Raw genomic sequence first — 15,664 nt, forward strand, 5'->3', positions numbered from 1 at the left:
TGAGTCTGTTCCTCCCCATCCAGACCCGTACGGCCTCCAGGCAACGGGCCATCACGTCAAGGGCATCGTTGGGGTGACCTGGGGTGGAGATGTACAACTGAGTATCATCAGCGTACTGATGGAACTCCACCCCAAAGCCACGAATGATCTCTCCCAGCGGCTTCACATAAATATTGAACAGTAGGGGAGAGAGGACCGATCCCTGAGGCACCCCACAGGTTAGGGGTCTAGGAGTCGACCTCTGTCCCCCTGCCAATACAGACTGCGTACGGTCGGTGAGGAAGGAGGAGAACCACTGCATAACAGTGCCTCCCACTCCTAACTCACCGAGACGCCGCAGCATGATACCGTGCCAGATAGCTCAACATTTGTACAAATTCAGAAAATATCAAAATTTATTTTTAGATACTATTTTTATATTCATATATTTTATTGTACAGCGCCCAAAGTCACTCTTCGAGATGGGCGATTCAGAAATGCAAAAAATAAATTAAAAAATTCGGAAACAAACATCCTTTACCCACTAACCTCATATTCAACATATCTGATAGATTAAAAATGATAACGCATCATTTTGTGATCGTCCTTACCGCTCTTTGAATGCAGCTCTTACAGCTTCCTTCTGTCCAGTGTCGTACTGGGAGATGAAGATATCTGATGCTGTAGAGCAAAGAGAATGAACCATTTTAATCAGGAGCCAAAATGTACACTTAATAATCTGGAGCCAAAAGAAGGAATAGCTACTTCAGTGCTTGCAAGGAAAAATTCAATCACAGTATCATACACAGCTTTCAGCAACCCTATCTCATATGGAAACATTCTATTCTTTGAATCTGGGATTTGTATTAAGGCATAACTTCAATTCTGCTATCAAGGAGATTGCAAAAAAAAAAGTTTTGTGTTTGATTAGTTTTGTTATTGCATAACTACTGTATGAAGTAGGATATCAAAAATAGAGATGCAAGAAGATACAGAATAAAAATACCGTACATTGTAAATAGCAGCATTCAATAATGTACCTTCCCTCATTTAGTAGAACCAATTACTACTTATTTATACTTTATTTTAAAGTTTTATAGTTGTTGTTTATATTTTACAACATTTTCCCAGTGTTTTTTTAATCTATTTGTCTCTTTTCTTCAAAAGCCGTACTCTAAATTTCTTAGCTTGCCTTGCTGCATAATGTTTTGTGTAAGGATGCTATCTCTATATGAGTTTGGTCAGATTTATGTTGTAAACATATATAACCACTGCTATATATTCTTCAGATCTGGTCCTCAATCTTATGCCACTGGCAAAGTTTTTTTCCGGTATTGTATCAAATTGATTCTTATCACAGCAAGCAAATATTTCAATAGGTTGTTTTAATTTTTTTAAAAAACAGGTTTATTCTCTTTTTTGATTCAGGTTCAATTTAATTTACCAGAAATATGGCAAACAAATCTCCTTCCAAAAAAATAAAAACAATGCCTAAAATTGTAAATATATGCAGGAACATGAAACTGCAGGCAAAATATTACCTTTCGGCTTAACTGCATCTCCTTTCCATTCTGAAGTAATCTGCACTGAGGGTTTATGTGGATGTGTCTATCTCGGAAAAGGAAAAAGAAACTTGAAATAAGCTTCAGAATTACATCACTATATATTTAATTTCTGAAAAAAAGTTATATATCTATGTAAGACATAGCTTTTGTATTTCTAAAGAGAAAGCAATCTGGTACCTTAAAAACTAATTGTTTTAATGTTCTAATATGTAAGTATGTATGTATGTATGTATTCAAAATTAACAATTCATTAGAACAATTATATAAAATTATGTATGTATATATAATTGTTCTAACACACACACACATACATTCTAATGAATCTGTTAATTTTTGAAGAAATAACATTCATTTAAGTTTGGATCCTTGTTGCATTACCAACAACTCGAATATTTAATGTCAAGCCACCAAGATTCCTTTGATTGCAGCAACATAGAAATATGGAAAATAAATAAAGCTCCATTAAATGGGCACATTTGAATCAGGTTTGGGCAAAATCTGAATACTGACAGGCTATTGTCACCTTGAAAACTTTGCTTTAAACACACCGTATTTCCCTTGGATTGGAAGAAAAATTGCAAAATAAGATAGTAAAGTTGCAATAGGAATAGGAAACAAAACAAAATAGATTTCTGGCTAATCATATATTTATCAAATTTAGAGATTGCCCATTTCACTCATAAAGCAAGTCTGGGAAATGTACAATGAAAAAATGTCTACTCCTTCTAAAAACAAATAAATAACTTTGGCTTTTTATGCCATTTCAAATTGAGAACAATAGTTTCAGAATAATATTGTGAAACTGATGAAATACATCCCAAATTGGTAAGCCATTCTTTTAATAAAGCACAAGTGAACATAGAACCACAAATATAAATACTTGTTGGAATTTGGATCAGCTAGACATAAACATACAAAGATGTTTAGTGAGCTGACTAATGCTACTAAGACTTGTAATGTATCTCCATAGATGAAAGAAATTAAAAATTTCACATGTTCAAGTAAATAGCAAAAATTCTTTGGTCTATTGCATATATCTAAACTTCAAAGGCAACCAAGGAAAGGAGGAAGAGAAGAAGAAAAGCAAAAAATAAACAGTTCATTTCTTATGGCAATATGATTGTAAATTGAGACTGATGAGGAAGGAGGTTGGAGACAGCTTTAAAGCCCAGTGATTTCTGTGACAGTTGAAATGGGGAAAGCAAATTGCCTCCCCTGAGTTAATACAGGAAATGTTATGATTTCTGAGAGGCAAAGAGGGAAAGTATCAATGAATGTATGAAATGTTCAGAACACTACTAAGCCCACCTCTGAGGAAAAGCATGAAGTCTGTGCATCTTTTTCAGGTAATGCTAACTGTTCTGAGTCTGTGCCAGCGTGCTTGCTCACAAGACCTAGAAAAAAGTATGGTTAGTACATTATCTACAGTATACGAGAATTAATTTATGCATGGAACTTTTATTTCTGCTATTCAAAAAGTGTACAACAAATCAAAATAACTGCAGAATAGCACTTAAACAAAGGAAAAGGAAGGAATTAGATATACCGAGCATGTTGTCAACAGACTTGTTAATATGCTAATGCCAGTACCAATATACAATCAGAAAAGTCCCATGTATCCTAGCAATTTAACAGAAAACAGTCATGCAACTAGAAACCAGGAAACATTTTGCAGTCAAATGTTTTATAAGTCAAACAAATAGGCATTCCATTAATGTGTCATTAAATATTATCATGCAAACTTACCTTTACTTGAAGTGTTCAATTCCTGCTAGTTATAGCCTCAGTTAAAATGCTGCAGATATCTATACTATAATTTGATAGTTGAAATTTTCATACAAATAAACATGCAGATTACTAAGTTTCAGAAAATTAAGAACAATATTAACACACCCTCTGCTGTGTTTCCGGAAGATACTGGTCTTGATTTCTGATGTACAGTTTTGTTTGCCAGCAGTACTGATGGTATATAAGCTGCATCATCATTAACCGATGCTGAACATTCTGGACGACTGAGTGGAGTCACTTCTCGAAGTTTCTTCACTGAAATGGTCAATTTTTTCCTAGCACAGACATCAGATTTGCTGCTGGCTGGTGCTGCCCGAACACCAAGGGATTTATTTTTCATGTGGACGCTGGTGGAGTAAATTAGAAAATCACTGGCAGTGAACCTGGCCAAAAAATCTTTGCCTGAGCTAGTAGTGTCTTCCACTTCCTTTAACAGCTCACATCATATCCATTAGTCCTGTATCTGTTAAATAATCACACTGAAGAATAGATGACACAGTGTTTTAAATATAACAAGGGAGAAAAAAGGAAGAAATGGAGCAGGTTCAACTGAAATGAACTCTGCTGTTCTATGAAAAGATAACCATCACTATGAACTGTAGCAGAAAGGCACATGCAGCATACCACCATTACAGAGTGCAAGAACAGACTTGTTTAAATATAATCTGGAGTCACCCTACAGGGCATTCTACAGCCAACTTGCCTGCTGAGAAAACCTGATTTTATGAAGCCCTCCACCCCTGCATTCCTACATCCTAAAATAAAAAGTTAACACGGTTTCAATATTCATACACAGATGAAATAATATAACTGTTTCTATTTCTGAATTTCTTCATTTTTTCCAAAGAGATTTACAAAAAGTAAACATTGCCTACACGTTCCTTGTCAAAATTCCTTGCAAACTCATCAGCTGTAGGATGTTCATTTCCTTAACATTAATATCTAAAGACGCTATTTATGAATTCTAGACACTGAGATAATCTATAACAAAATACACCCTAAAAATAGCTAATCCGTCTCAGGGGTAGTCAACCTTGGCTCTTTTATGACTCGTGGACTTCAACTCCCAGAATTCCTGAGCCAGCCATGCTGGCTCAGGAATTCTGGGAGTTGAAGTCCACGAGTCATAAAAGAGCCAAGGTTGACTACCCCTGGTCTAAATTATTCTTTAGTAGCAGATATGTGTCATATCAAAGCTTGAGGTAAACGAATAGATGCTTGTTCCTGATAAAAGCATCTATTCATTCACCTCAAGCTTTGCTAAGACACTTATATCTGCTACTAAAGAATAATTTCTACAGCTGTAAGCTACAGTTCCAGTGTTACATTATGGCTACAGAGGCCTTTAATCCATGAACATTGTCTTATTTTCTTTGAATTCTATGCCCAGCAGCTCTGAGCCAATTTTGGTACAAATAAACTGAGAAAGAAGAATCTTCCTAATCTGCCTTCCATTACAACATAGTAAACTGTGTACCATTACTTCCAGCTGTCCAAATTACACGAAGCAATATGTTTAAGACTAAGCTGGATATAAGACCGCGTGTTTTGCTTTTGTTCAGAAGATAAGGAAATTCATATATTGACTCCAACCATTATCCTTCGTGCCGCTTGAAACCATCACTAACCCATAAACTACGGGGCAGGGGGGAAAAGATCTTTCGAGCTTTACCTCGCCATAGCTTTCAATCTCCCCTCACCTTTCATCCCCACTGGGGACCCGATTTCCCTCCACTTGTCTTCCCATATATCAGTCTTTGTATGATCGTCCAGCAATCAGCCACTAAAAACGCTGGTTATCATAGTCACAACAGCGACAGCTCCCGCCGCTTCCAAACTGACAAATGAAACCAAGCCTCTCCCTCGTAAGAGGGAGGAGGAAGCTGCCTGAGTAAAGAATGCGCATGTGCAGCTGGAACTTCCGCTATCTAAGAGCCGAAGACTGTGCGCATGCCTCGCGAAATCCGCCTTTCTTCTCTTCCCAGTCGCAGAAAACCCCCCCCCTTTTTTTTCCGCTTCCCCAGTTCAGTTATGTTATGGTAATTTTCCGGGTAGAAACAATTTTCTTCACGAGTGGTTCCACCACTCGCATGCCCTATATATTCCGTTCTATATATCGCTTCCTGATTTGCCGCCTTTACCAAGTGAAAGTGAGAGCAGAATCGCCTTTGTAAGCAATAGGAACGCCTAGATGAGAGGAAAGGGACATTTTACAGCGTCGCGCACATTTGGCGGTTGCTAGGTAAACCTACCTGACAGCTCCGCCATCGCTGATTCGTGTCCATCACCACGAGGTATGTAAGCGGAGGCGAACGAAAGGGAAGCGCTCGTGTTGTGGGGAGTTGGTGTTTGTCGTAAGCAAAAGTGAGGAAGGAAACAAAGAATAAAAGTAAGAATTTGTTAAAGATTGCAGTTGTCTGCCTTAACTAAGTCTCCCTGGAGAAAGTCAGTGGATAGTAAAGCTTTTTTTTTTTTTTTGAATGAAGAAAATCACCGGGCAGGGTTCGTTTGCTTCAATTTCTGGGTGTTGGATTGCAGTGATAAGAGAGAGATTTGAGGTTGGGCTTCTGAGTTTCTCAATATGTTCTAGCGCTGCAGCGCTTCTGGGGAAAAGGAAGATGTACAAGCTTTCATCATGACCTTGACAATCCATCAAGCTGTTTCCTAGGCACTAATGAGGTCTAGGGCTCAACAATGCTCTAGAATAGATCCAGGAGACTGGAATGTGATTAGAGAATTAGTATTATAAAGGCTATCAGCACTTGAATATTAAAAGTATAATTTAAACATTGCAGTAAAAAAAAGAGGCACTCAGCCCTGGTTTTGCAAAATCCTGTTGGATCCACCCAAATGTCTGTCTGACCAGAAATCCTCTTTCTACAGGGCAGATAAATGCTTAGGGAAAGCCAAAAGTTTGATGGTATCTCATATTCCTTGAGAATGTACTGGCTGTGATATTGAATATAATTATAGGTTGTTTGATTTTCACAGTCTTACTTTTCTTGAATTTATTTAATTCCCCTTTACAGTTGCTTAAACATGACAAAACTGTATACAAAATGTGCACCTAATTTGACATGCACAGCCTTATATATTTATGTCCTATTATGTTTATGAAGAATGGAGAAGAGATGCTTCCTTAGCTTTTCTCTCTTATCTTCAGAGCTGCTATCCATGATATAAATCCGAGCTCAGGAGGAGTGATATAGGATTGCTTTTTTCTAAGTGATTTGTGTGTTAGGGATAATAAAATACATGCTGTTTCCCAGACTACTGTAGGGAACTGTTGCCTCTCAGAAAATTGGCAGAAGTGTTTCCCAGAGGAAAGAGATCCTGATTGCTTGATAACCTCTTCTGTTGAAGACAAATAAGTATTTGCTAAGGTTCAAAACAACTGAAACAGTCCATTTCAATGCCATTACCATCCTCACCTTATGTTGGGCCTCTGAAAGAGCTGGAAGAAATTATCAAAAGCTTACCGTATATGACTATTTTTGAGAATATATTGATTGACTTGCATATATTGTTCTGATGCACAAAGCATGTATATTATTGGAACAATAGAAAAAATCATATCAGGTTCAATACTTAAAAGTTCTTATCAGGAAACATCTATGAAATAAATAGAAATAGAGATTTAAAGGGTTATCTCTAGATTGCAATGTATATATTTTTTCGAAGACTAAATCCGTAAGAGCATTTTGTCATGTGTTATGAAGTCACTTCAGTTTGTATAACTTGAATCTTGTATGATTAAAATACTGGAGACTCAGGTTTCAATTCAGTTTATGCATTAAGCAGAAATCCAAATTGAAATATCTCTTAGAAATGGCTGGCTAGCTTCTGCTGGAATATAAATATACCCAATGATGAAGGACCATCACGTCTGGATAATTGGTTCCACCAAATAGATTCTGTTACTGTAAGAAAATGTACATTAAACACTGCTGGTTAAAAAGTGATGTATAAATTACAGACTGAAGAATTCACCAAGTCTTTCTTTATGAATTCTGTTTCACAGAGCAGCATTAGAATGACCAGTGGTCCTTTGTATTCTTTCCATGCTCTTCCTCCTTAAAAACAGCAAAGTATTGAATTGGAAAATGTTTTGGAATAAACGTTGACTTAGATATCTTGCTTTCTGCATAGGTGGCAGTTGCCTCAGAATTAAAACATGGCTGGACAAATATCAGAATCAGATCAGATCAAGCAGGTAAATACAGTAATCATTTTTGAATGTTTGTGTTTGGTCCTTTTGAATGTTTGTATTACCACATAATTTGACATTTGAATAGCCTTCCCTAGAAAGAAAGCTACGGTTAACATCTGTAACAAATGCATTTATCAATTCAAAAATACATATTTGATACTACCCAAGTGCCCTTACTTTTATGGATGTTACTTCTTCTTAATCTGTCCTTCATATTTATTTCCTGTGAAGAATGGGCATGGTCAAGTCTGAATATCTATTTGATTTATTCACAGTTTAAGGAATTTCTTGGAACATACAACAAACTAACAGAAACCTGCTTCCTAGATTGTGTGAAAGATTTCACTAGCCGAGAAGTGAAGCCAGAAGAAGTATGTGACTTATTTTATATGTTTTGGATTGTAACCAGTAAGAAGTTAATATCAGCTAGAACAGTGGTTCTCAACCTGTGGGTCGGGACCCCATTTGGGATCGATCGACCATTTCACGGGGGTCGCCAAGCAAGGCTGTCCGCCATTTTTTTTGTCTGCCATTTTTTTTGTCCGCCATTTTTCCCCCCTTTTCCGGCGGGTGCCTTACCTCCCTTGGGCTGGGCCAGCTGGTGGTCGGCCTGCTCCGTCTCTGCTGCTTGCCAGCTACGCCGGAACCACGCATGCGCAGCGCTCCCGGGCAGGGAAAGTCCTCGACTTACGACCAATTGGGCAGTCCTCGACTTACGACCGGTTTAGTCCTCAACTTACGACCGGTTGGGGTTCCGGCATTAAAAAGGTTGAGAACCACTGAGCTAGAAAGTTGCAGTATTATGAGGGAAAGATAAAGTATTGATAAAACATCAAAAATAATCAGACTTTAATTAGAGCAGTAATATAAAAAAATATCTCCTGGATCAGATTGATGATTTACTCTAATCCAATTTCCAATTCAATTCTAATTTTACGATTCAGGCAAGATAGATATTTCTGGGGAATGGTGGTTTTGCCAGCTAATTTAAAATTTGCAGGTCATATATCAGAGAGGGTATACAGAACATGCTAGATAATTAGTTAATAGTAACAGTTTATTGATGAAAATCCATTGCATAGATTTCTCTCACAACTCCTGCAGTAAGTCAAAGCAGCAGGGAAGAAATTCCATGGAATTGAATCACAAAGGGCTTGCTTTCATTGGGCAAGTCTTATATTTTATGACATATAAATTATATCAATACCTCTTTCTCCTTCAGCCCTAGAGTTGCTTAGATAAGGCATCAGCATGGAATATTACATATTAGGAATCTAGCAGGTACTGAGCACCAAACAAAGGCAAATGTGGGAAGTAATTTCACATAGTCCTTGACTTAGGACCACTTGTTTAACGATTAGAGTTATAATGGCCTCAGGGGTGTTTTTCAGTCCGTTTAAAGCACTTCTGGCTATCGTAAAACGTGATCACGATTGTAATGTGGATGCTTGGCAACCTGTTCTTATGACCAATTTCCAATCACCTAATCACTATTTGCAATCTTCTTTGCTGGCTTCCCCAGAAAATCAATGAGGAATCTGGCGGGGAATGTTGCAAGCAACTGCTGTCTGCCAAGAAGACTCTCTCATCTCTGAGAGCTGGCTGAAAGAACTTCCTACCAAGGGGAGCTGAGCTCCCTTGCTGTGATTTTCACAGCCTCTGAGCTCCATTCCTGTTCCCCTCCACATATAGAAGAGAGCTGATATCCTCCTGCAGTGTGCAGAAATGAAATTTAAACCCTGATGATTTAAACTCCATTTCTGTGCCCCACAGGAGGAGTTTTCTTCCATGGAGGAAGAGCTAAGACCTGACATTCTTCAGTGGGTAGCCCTTTCAGACACCTCCTTCTAGAGATAAGAGGGATCCAAAATACAAATAGAGAGTGAAGAGGCAGTGCATTAAGCTGAGGAACTTGGATTGCCTCAGGCAAGAGGGGGAGCCCCAATCAGGTGGCACACTAGTGTCTCTTCACTGATGTCTCTACTTGGGATTTTGGCAGGGAGGATTTTCAGCTCCTAAGCAGAGAGAAAGCGCAGTCAGGAAAGGAGCACAGGGTGCCTTGGGGTGAGATGGGAGAGTGTACATGAGTATCTCTCTCACTCAGGGGCTGAAATCCTGCTTGGTTTTTGGCAGGGAGAATTTCAGCTCCTGAGTGGAGACTCCCAGGGTCTCCCCCTCCCTCCGAGGCACCATGCATTCCTTGCCTGGGACTTCTTGTGCAAACACTTTTTATTTATTTGTATCCCACCTTTATTGTTTTTACAAATAAGGTGGTGAACATATCTGGCACACCTTCTTTCTCCTATTTTCTCCACAACAACAACAACCCTGTGAGGTGAGTGGGGCTGAGGGAAAGTGACTGGCCCAAGATCCCCCAACTGGCTTTTATGGCTAAAGCAGAACTAGAACTCATGTTTTCCTGCTTTCTACCCTGGTATCTTAAGCACTGGACCAACTGCTTTCTCTTAATAAACACAACCAAGAGTGCTGGGAATGTAGTCACAGGATGTCTCATTTAACAAGTGCTTCATTCATTGATCAAGATTCTGGCCCTAATTGTGGTTTTTAAGCGAGGACTACCTTTATTTAATAGAGTTAGAATGGGAAGTTTGTTGTCTTACAAGTTGCAAGAGTAAATAAGAACTCACTTGACTAAGCATCCCATTCTAGATATTAATTAAAAAGTTGGGTCAAACTCAGGATAGATGGTGTGCTGCCAATGAATATAGTTATTCTGTTTAGCTGTCAACAGATGAAATCTACTGTAAAGGTAACATGCTATTTTTGTAAGATTGATTTCCCCCCCCCCCTCTGCATTTTCTTGTATCCCCCACCTCCCTTTCCAAATTACTAGAAGTGTGTTTAACATAGTTGGCTCTGTTTAATGGGGATCAGCAAAATTAGAAATCTTCCATTATTAGTGCAATTTTTCCCCTCTTAATTTGCATTCTATTTCTGTTAAAATAAATTGAATTCCTTGTTAATAACCATTGATATAGATTATTCCCCCAGGAATTTTCAAGTTCTTTTGTTACAATCATACAAGCTAGCAGCTGTCATTATATCCAGCAGCAGGACACACTCTATCTAGAATCGAAGAGAACAATTACTTTAAATTCTAGAATTGTTTTTCCTCAATGCAAAAATGTCATAATCCAACCGAGATAGACAGTGACCTGTCGAAATCTCCCGTTTATTTTGGTATTAGAATAGATTTTTTAAAAAAAAACCATGATATTTGCAATTACTTTCTATTGTTAGATAAAAACTAAAAGTTCAAAATTCTTGATAATAACATAGCTGGTCATTTGTCATTTATAATTTGTCACTAGAAACAGAGGAAAATCATTACCAGAGACCAATATCTTAGTGTTTTAAAATTAAGAGATTCTAATGCCTGAAATTTTCATAATTTGTTTTGAAAACACTGATAGCGTTAAATTATCATTATAGCAAGCTCAAAAGAGAAGTATTGAGCAAGTTCTGGGTACTTGCCTCTGCTTATATCTAACATTTTATGATGTTTTTAATGTCGTTTCTATAGATGTTTAAATGCAATATCACATGCCCTGGGATGAGAGTTTATGAAAAGTAGTGGATGTGTATATGCCTTTAAAAGTATAAGAGCATTTTAAAATACTTTGCATATTAAAAAATTGAATAACAAGTAGGTTCTTCCTGTTTTTTCCTTATACAGATAACTTGTTCAGAACACTGTTTACAGAAGTATTTAAAAATGACGCAGAGGATATCTATGAGATTTCAGGAGTATCATATACAGCAGAACGAAGCATTGGCTGCCAAAGCAGGACTTCTCAGCCAGCCCCGCTAGAAAACAGCAGGTTGTCCACACAAAGGAGTGCCAGCATTCCCTACACTACATTGTGAGGATGCCTGGTGTCTAGTGCTATTCTAGCAACATCTATCACCAGCTCAACCAGCTCAACATGGGATTGCTTAAAGAATGATTCAGTTGTCTCAAATAATCTGGTCTACAGTTGGGATTGAACAGCCATGGAGTTTATGGAGCTTTTTTTCAAGATTGTCTTTTACTGTATGCAGGAATAATGTTGATTCCATCTTTTCTGAAAAGATGGGTTGGTTCTACATGTTAATAGGTTAGAGATAAGGAACGAAAACACATTTTTTATTGTTTCTAATACGGTGATTATTCATTTTAAAAGAAAAATGTGTTGTCCAAAATTATATGTAAAAATGTCTAAAACAAGCTTTATTTTTTATTTAATCTAAGTAAAAGAGATAAAAATTACTGTTGCTTTTGAAGAGTTTTTTTGGAATTATCAATGGTCATTAGGTACTCTCTTAAGAAAAGCCTTGTGTGATGCTGCATTCTCACTCATCTCCAGCATTCTGCTGGCTCACAGCTGTCTCAAATCGCTAATAAATGGGGAGAAATAGAGTAATAATGCACTTAGATATTTAACTTTTTGATTTTCTAAAAACAATATTCTAAGAAGATATTTATATTCTTAGATAACAAATTTTACTTCCTACTTCCCCTGGATGCTTCCAGGCCTTATTTTAACTTAGTTAAAGATAATACTTTCGATGGTCTACTCTAGGGAATAGTTTAGAAGCATATGAAGTTCAAGAATAAAAAAGTTAATAATTATGGACCAGCTTAGCAACTTGAACAGTAGATCATTGGAAACAATGTAGTTTAGTTGATATAAAATGCTACCCACAAGGTTAACAAATGTGATACTTGTATTCACATACTATACCTATGCAAATATATTTGTCCGAAATGGTATAGGGTTTCCTGCCTGAGCAGAGGGTTGGACTAGATGACCTCCAAGGTCCCTTCCAACTTTTATTATTATTATTATTATTATTATTATTATTATTATTATTATTATTATTATTATTATTATTATTATTAATAATAATAATATTATTAATATTAATAATAATATTATTAATATTAATAATAATAATTATTTTGCTCTGTTGTTTAATGGGATGCACTGGTTCACACAGCATAAAATATTAGCTCAATTTTCACTTTATATACACAGTCCCATTTTTGTTTAGCCTAGTTTGTGTGAGCCTGGTGATTGTGAGAGGGGAGTATTAATTTAAGTGAAATTAAATTTACTGCTATCTTTTAAAACCATTAAAAAAGTTTAATTCATCTTTTGCACAGAAAATGAAGCAGCATTGAAATCTTGTTACTCTACAAAAAGTAGGAGGCCTGAATGAATTTCCGTTTTCTAGGAAAAAAAGCCAAGACTTTATGCTGATGAATAAAAATACCTTCTTGTTGAATTCTCTTTTTTGAAAAGCTTAGCTGCTACTTGTGTATTTGATTTTGGAATTAATGAATTCTAAATTTTGCAGATTATTTTAAGGGGCCTTTTATGAGCCATGAACATAAAATGCTGTTTTTACATTTGAACAGCAGAGATTTTGAAAATGATTCTACTGCATTCATTAATGTTTAAAAAGTTTAAAATTTACCTACTTGAATAGTATATGGAATACTGCGCACAAGCATTTCAAATACTTGGGGAGGTAGAGTTTGCTCCAAGACTTGTATTAGCTGGTTTGGCTGTGCGCACACAGAAATGGCATTGATGAGGTGATCAACGCTCTTCTTCTGCTCTCCTGTAATTAATTCATATTCCTAAAATGTAATCCATCATTCTTAAAACCTGTTCAATCATTTATATTACATTCACCTACAATTTGAATTCTGTATCTAACTCTAAACATTGATTTAACCTTCTGCTGTCTACTATGCTGCAATGTCATAAAATTATAGTCCTAACTGCTACAGCAAATGAAGCAAAGGTGAATAAAATTGCCAGCAACCACATCCTCTGTCTGCAGCCTTTACCTTAAAAGTAGCCAAAACTAAACTCCCTGCAAGTGTATTCTGTGCAGTTTCTAGCCTAGTCCCTTAACCACTACATCAAATTGGCTCCAAATATTGCCAATTATTTTCAACAGCACCAGGAAGCATAGCCAATGCTGAGTGTCAGTGGGAAAGAGTTTAATAAAAGGTCTCAGAGTCCCATGCCTGAACTAGCTTTCACATTTTGCTTTTACCGTCCAGCATTGTGGAGAAACATCAAGTGAAATAATACCACCTTTATTCATCACTTAATTTTCAGAAGCAGAAACATTCAATTCAGTTCCTTCCATGTTCCCAAACTATGCTTCATTAAAATGGGTACTTTTACTATTTTCAAAGTTAAACATTTATCATATCTCTGTTAACTTTACCTTTTGTCAACCAGAGTTCCCCTAGCTGTATCTCCTGCAGAAAGAACTCTTGTACTTCTTCAGATTCTTTTAGTTTGCGTAACTAAGGTGTTTTGGTTTTTTTAAAAAAAGAAATGGAAATCTGTGAATTAATCTGAATTGATGACAGGTGTTTTTTTTAAATCTAAAATTAAGTTTCTAGTTGTGGAAATAGATCTTGTGAAGGCTTTACAATTACAATTTACGAAGAGGCCCATTGGCTTCAGAAAAGCATCAGTTTCTATGAATATTTCATGACTACAGGCAGTCCTTGACCTACAATCATTCATTTAGTGACTGAAGTTCAAATGGCACTGAAAAAGGTGACTTCTGACCATTTTTCACATGATCGCTGCAGCGTCCCCCATGGTCACGTGATCAAAATTCAGACACTTGGCAACTGGCATGTATTTATGACTAGCAAATTCCTGGCATCATGAGATCAGCTTTTGCGACCTGACAAGCAAAGTCAATGGGGAAGTCAGATTCACTTAACAACTGTGTTACTAACTTAACTGCAGTGATTCACTTAACAGCTGAGGCAAGATACGATGTAAAATGGAACAAAATCGACTTAACAACTCTCTTGCTTAGTANCAACTGGCATGTATTTATGACTAGCAAATTCCTGGCATCATGAGATCAGCTTTTGCGACCTGACAAGCAAAGTCAATGGGGAAGTCAGATTCACTTAACAACTGTGTTACTAACTTAACTGCAGTGATTCACTTAACAGCTGAGGCAAGATACGATGTAAAATGGAACAAAATCGACTTAACAACTCTCTTGCTTAGTAGCAGAAATTTTGGGCTCAACTGTGGTTGTAAATCAAGGACTATCTGTACCGGCATTTAAAGGGCATTTTATTATTGTTATATTATTGTTTCCATTACTGTACTAGTATTTTTACATTTAGCAGTAGAACTCTAAATACTTAAAACTGAAAGATTTATACAGTTAAAAATGTTCATGTAGTTCCAATACAGGACACGTCTGTAATAGATCATAGATGTGGAGCTGAATACATATCCTTTCCCAGTTTCTCTTTTTTATACCTTTCAGTGCCACCCATTCCAATAGCTCTGAATGGCTTATATATATATGTCTTTAGTACAAGTAGATTTTAAGCCCTCTTCTAAACCACATTGAGGGGGCAGCCTCAACTCCAACAATTACCCTACAATACAGAGCCTGCTATAGAAAAAGAATTTATCACAAAGACATCTCTGGCAGGACATCTCTGGCAGGATCTGCAGAAAGCAACCCATTGAGGACCTAAGAGATTGAGGTGACTTGAACATGAATAAATACCTCCTGAAAGTAATTTGGGCTGAAGATATGATTGGGTTCAAAAACAACTGGCAAACGAAAGCAGTTATTTTAACATAGGCATGATATGGCAACTCCTAAAAATGCTACTTGCCCGCTAGGCAGTTATATTTACTAATTCAGGGCCAGCTGCAATTTCTGAACTGCACCCTCATCAGCATGCCAGCTGTGAAGGATATTGGTATCTGTAATTCTGCAACATCTGGATAATTTTCCATCTGGATTGAGAGACTAAGACAGAACTGATATTAATTTTGAATAGGGGGAATCACAACTAACCTGATATTCATTAATTGCATGTAATTAATATCTATGTCATCCTCAAGAAAAACTAACTTAATCCAGTGCATGTTAATTAGTTTTGTTTTATTCTATTCTATTCTATCTATCTCATTTCTAAATCACCCATCCTTGATAAACTAACTTAGGATCGCATTTTTTACCTCCAAGCTATGCCAATATTCTTAAATTTTTACTAAAATTCTATGAAATAAACTCAGAACCCATATATTTAAAAATGTTTACT

General features: G+C 36.8%; 3 protein-coding genes across 4 annotated transcripts in view; 1 reads left to right on the forward strand and 2 right to left on the reverse strand.

Annotated features, from left to right (window-relative positions):
• The window catches only part of KIAA0586 (KIAA0586 ortholog), a 70,437-nt gene extending 66,765 nt beyond the window's left edge, over positions 1-3,672 (reverse strand). Inside the window, exons 1-4 of the mRNA XM_029285103.1 lie at positions 3,438-3,672; positions 2,853-2,938; positions 1,521-1,587; positions 591-660 (exon numbers count right to left, since the gene is read on the reverse strand). Coding sequence (XP_029140936.1) covers positions 591-660; positions 1,521-1,587; positions 2,853-2,938; positions 3,438-3,672 — 458 coding nt within the window. The remainder of the gene's footprint in view (positions 1-590; positions 661-1,520; positions 1,588-2,852; positions 2,939-3,437) is intronic.
• A 1,753-nt stretch (positions 3,673-5,425) lies between these two features.
• On the forward strand, positions 5,426-11,803 carry TIMM9 (translocase of inner mitochondrial membrane 9). Of its 2 annotated transcripts, none has more exons than XM_015821251.1 (4): positions 5,426-5,721; positions 7,482-7,545; positions 7,818-7,913; positions 11,240-11,803. In XM_015821251.1, the coding sequence occupies exons 2-4, from the start codon at positions 7,507-7,509 to the stop codon at positions 11,372-11,374; spliced, it is 270 nt and encodes an 89-aa protein (XP_015676737.1). In that variant the 5' UTR covers positions 5,426-5,721; positions 7,482-7,506; the 3' UTR covers positions 11,375-11,803. The 2 variants fall into 2 exon arrangements, with proteins under 2 accessions (XP_015676737.1, XP_015676735.1); XM_015821249.1 differs by having other exon boundaries at positions 5,426-5,626.
• A 62-nt stretch (positions 11,804-11,865) lies between these two features.
• Positions 11,866-15,664, reverse strand: part of TOMM20L (translocase of outer mitochondrial membrane 20 like) — a 6,644-nt gene continuing 2,845 nt past the window's right edge. Inside the window, exons 3-5 of the mRNA XM_029285104.1 lie at positions 13,792-13,873; positions 13,028-13,170; positions 11,866-11,940 (exon numbers count right to left, since the gene is read on the reverse strand). Coding sequence (XP_029140937.1) covers positions 11,896-11,940; positions 13,028-13,170; positions 13,792-13,873 — 270 coding nt within the window. The 3' untranslated portion in view covers positions 11,866-11,895. The remainder of the gene's footprint in view (positions 11,941-13,027; positions 13,171-13,791; positions 13,874-15,664) is intronic.

The sequence above is a fragment of the Protobothrops mucrosquamatus genome, unplaced genomic scaffold (assembly GCF_001527695.2).
Source record: "Protobothrops mucrosquamatus isolate PMUCROS unplaced genomic scaffold, P.Mucros_1.0 scaffold1287, whole genome shotgun sequence".
Lineage (NCBI taxonomy): Eukaryota > Metazoa > Chordata > Lepidosauria > Squamata > Viperidae > Protobothrops > Protobothrops mucrosquamatus.

Coding starts and splice junctions, on each gene's coding strand:
- TIMM9 (XM_015821251.1), top strand. CDS start 7,507: ATGGCTGGACAAATATCAGAATCAGATCAGATCAAGCAG. Junction 7,546..7,817: donor AATCAGATCAGATCAAGCAG/GTAAATACAGTA, acceptor ATTTATTCACAG/TTTAAGGAATTTCTTGGAAC. Junction 7,914..11,239: donor GAGAAGTGAAGCCAGAAGAA/GTATGTGACTTA, acceptor TTCCTTATACAG/ATAACTTGTTCAGAACACTG.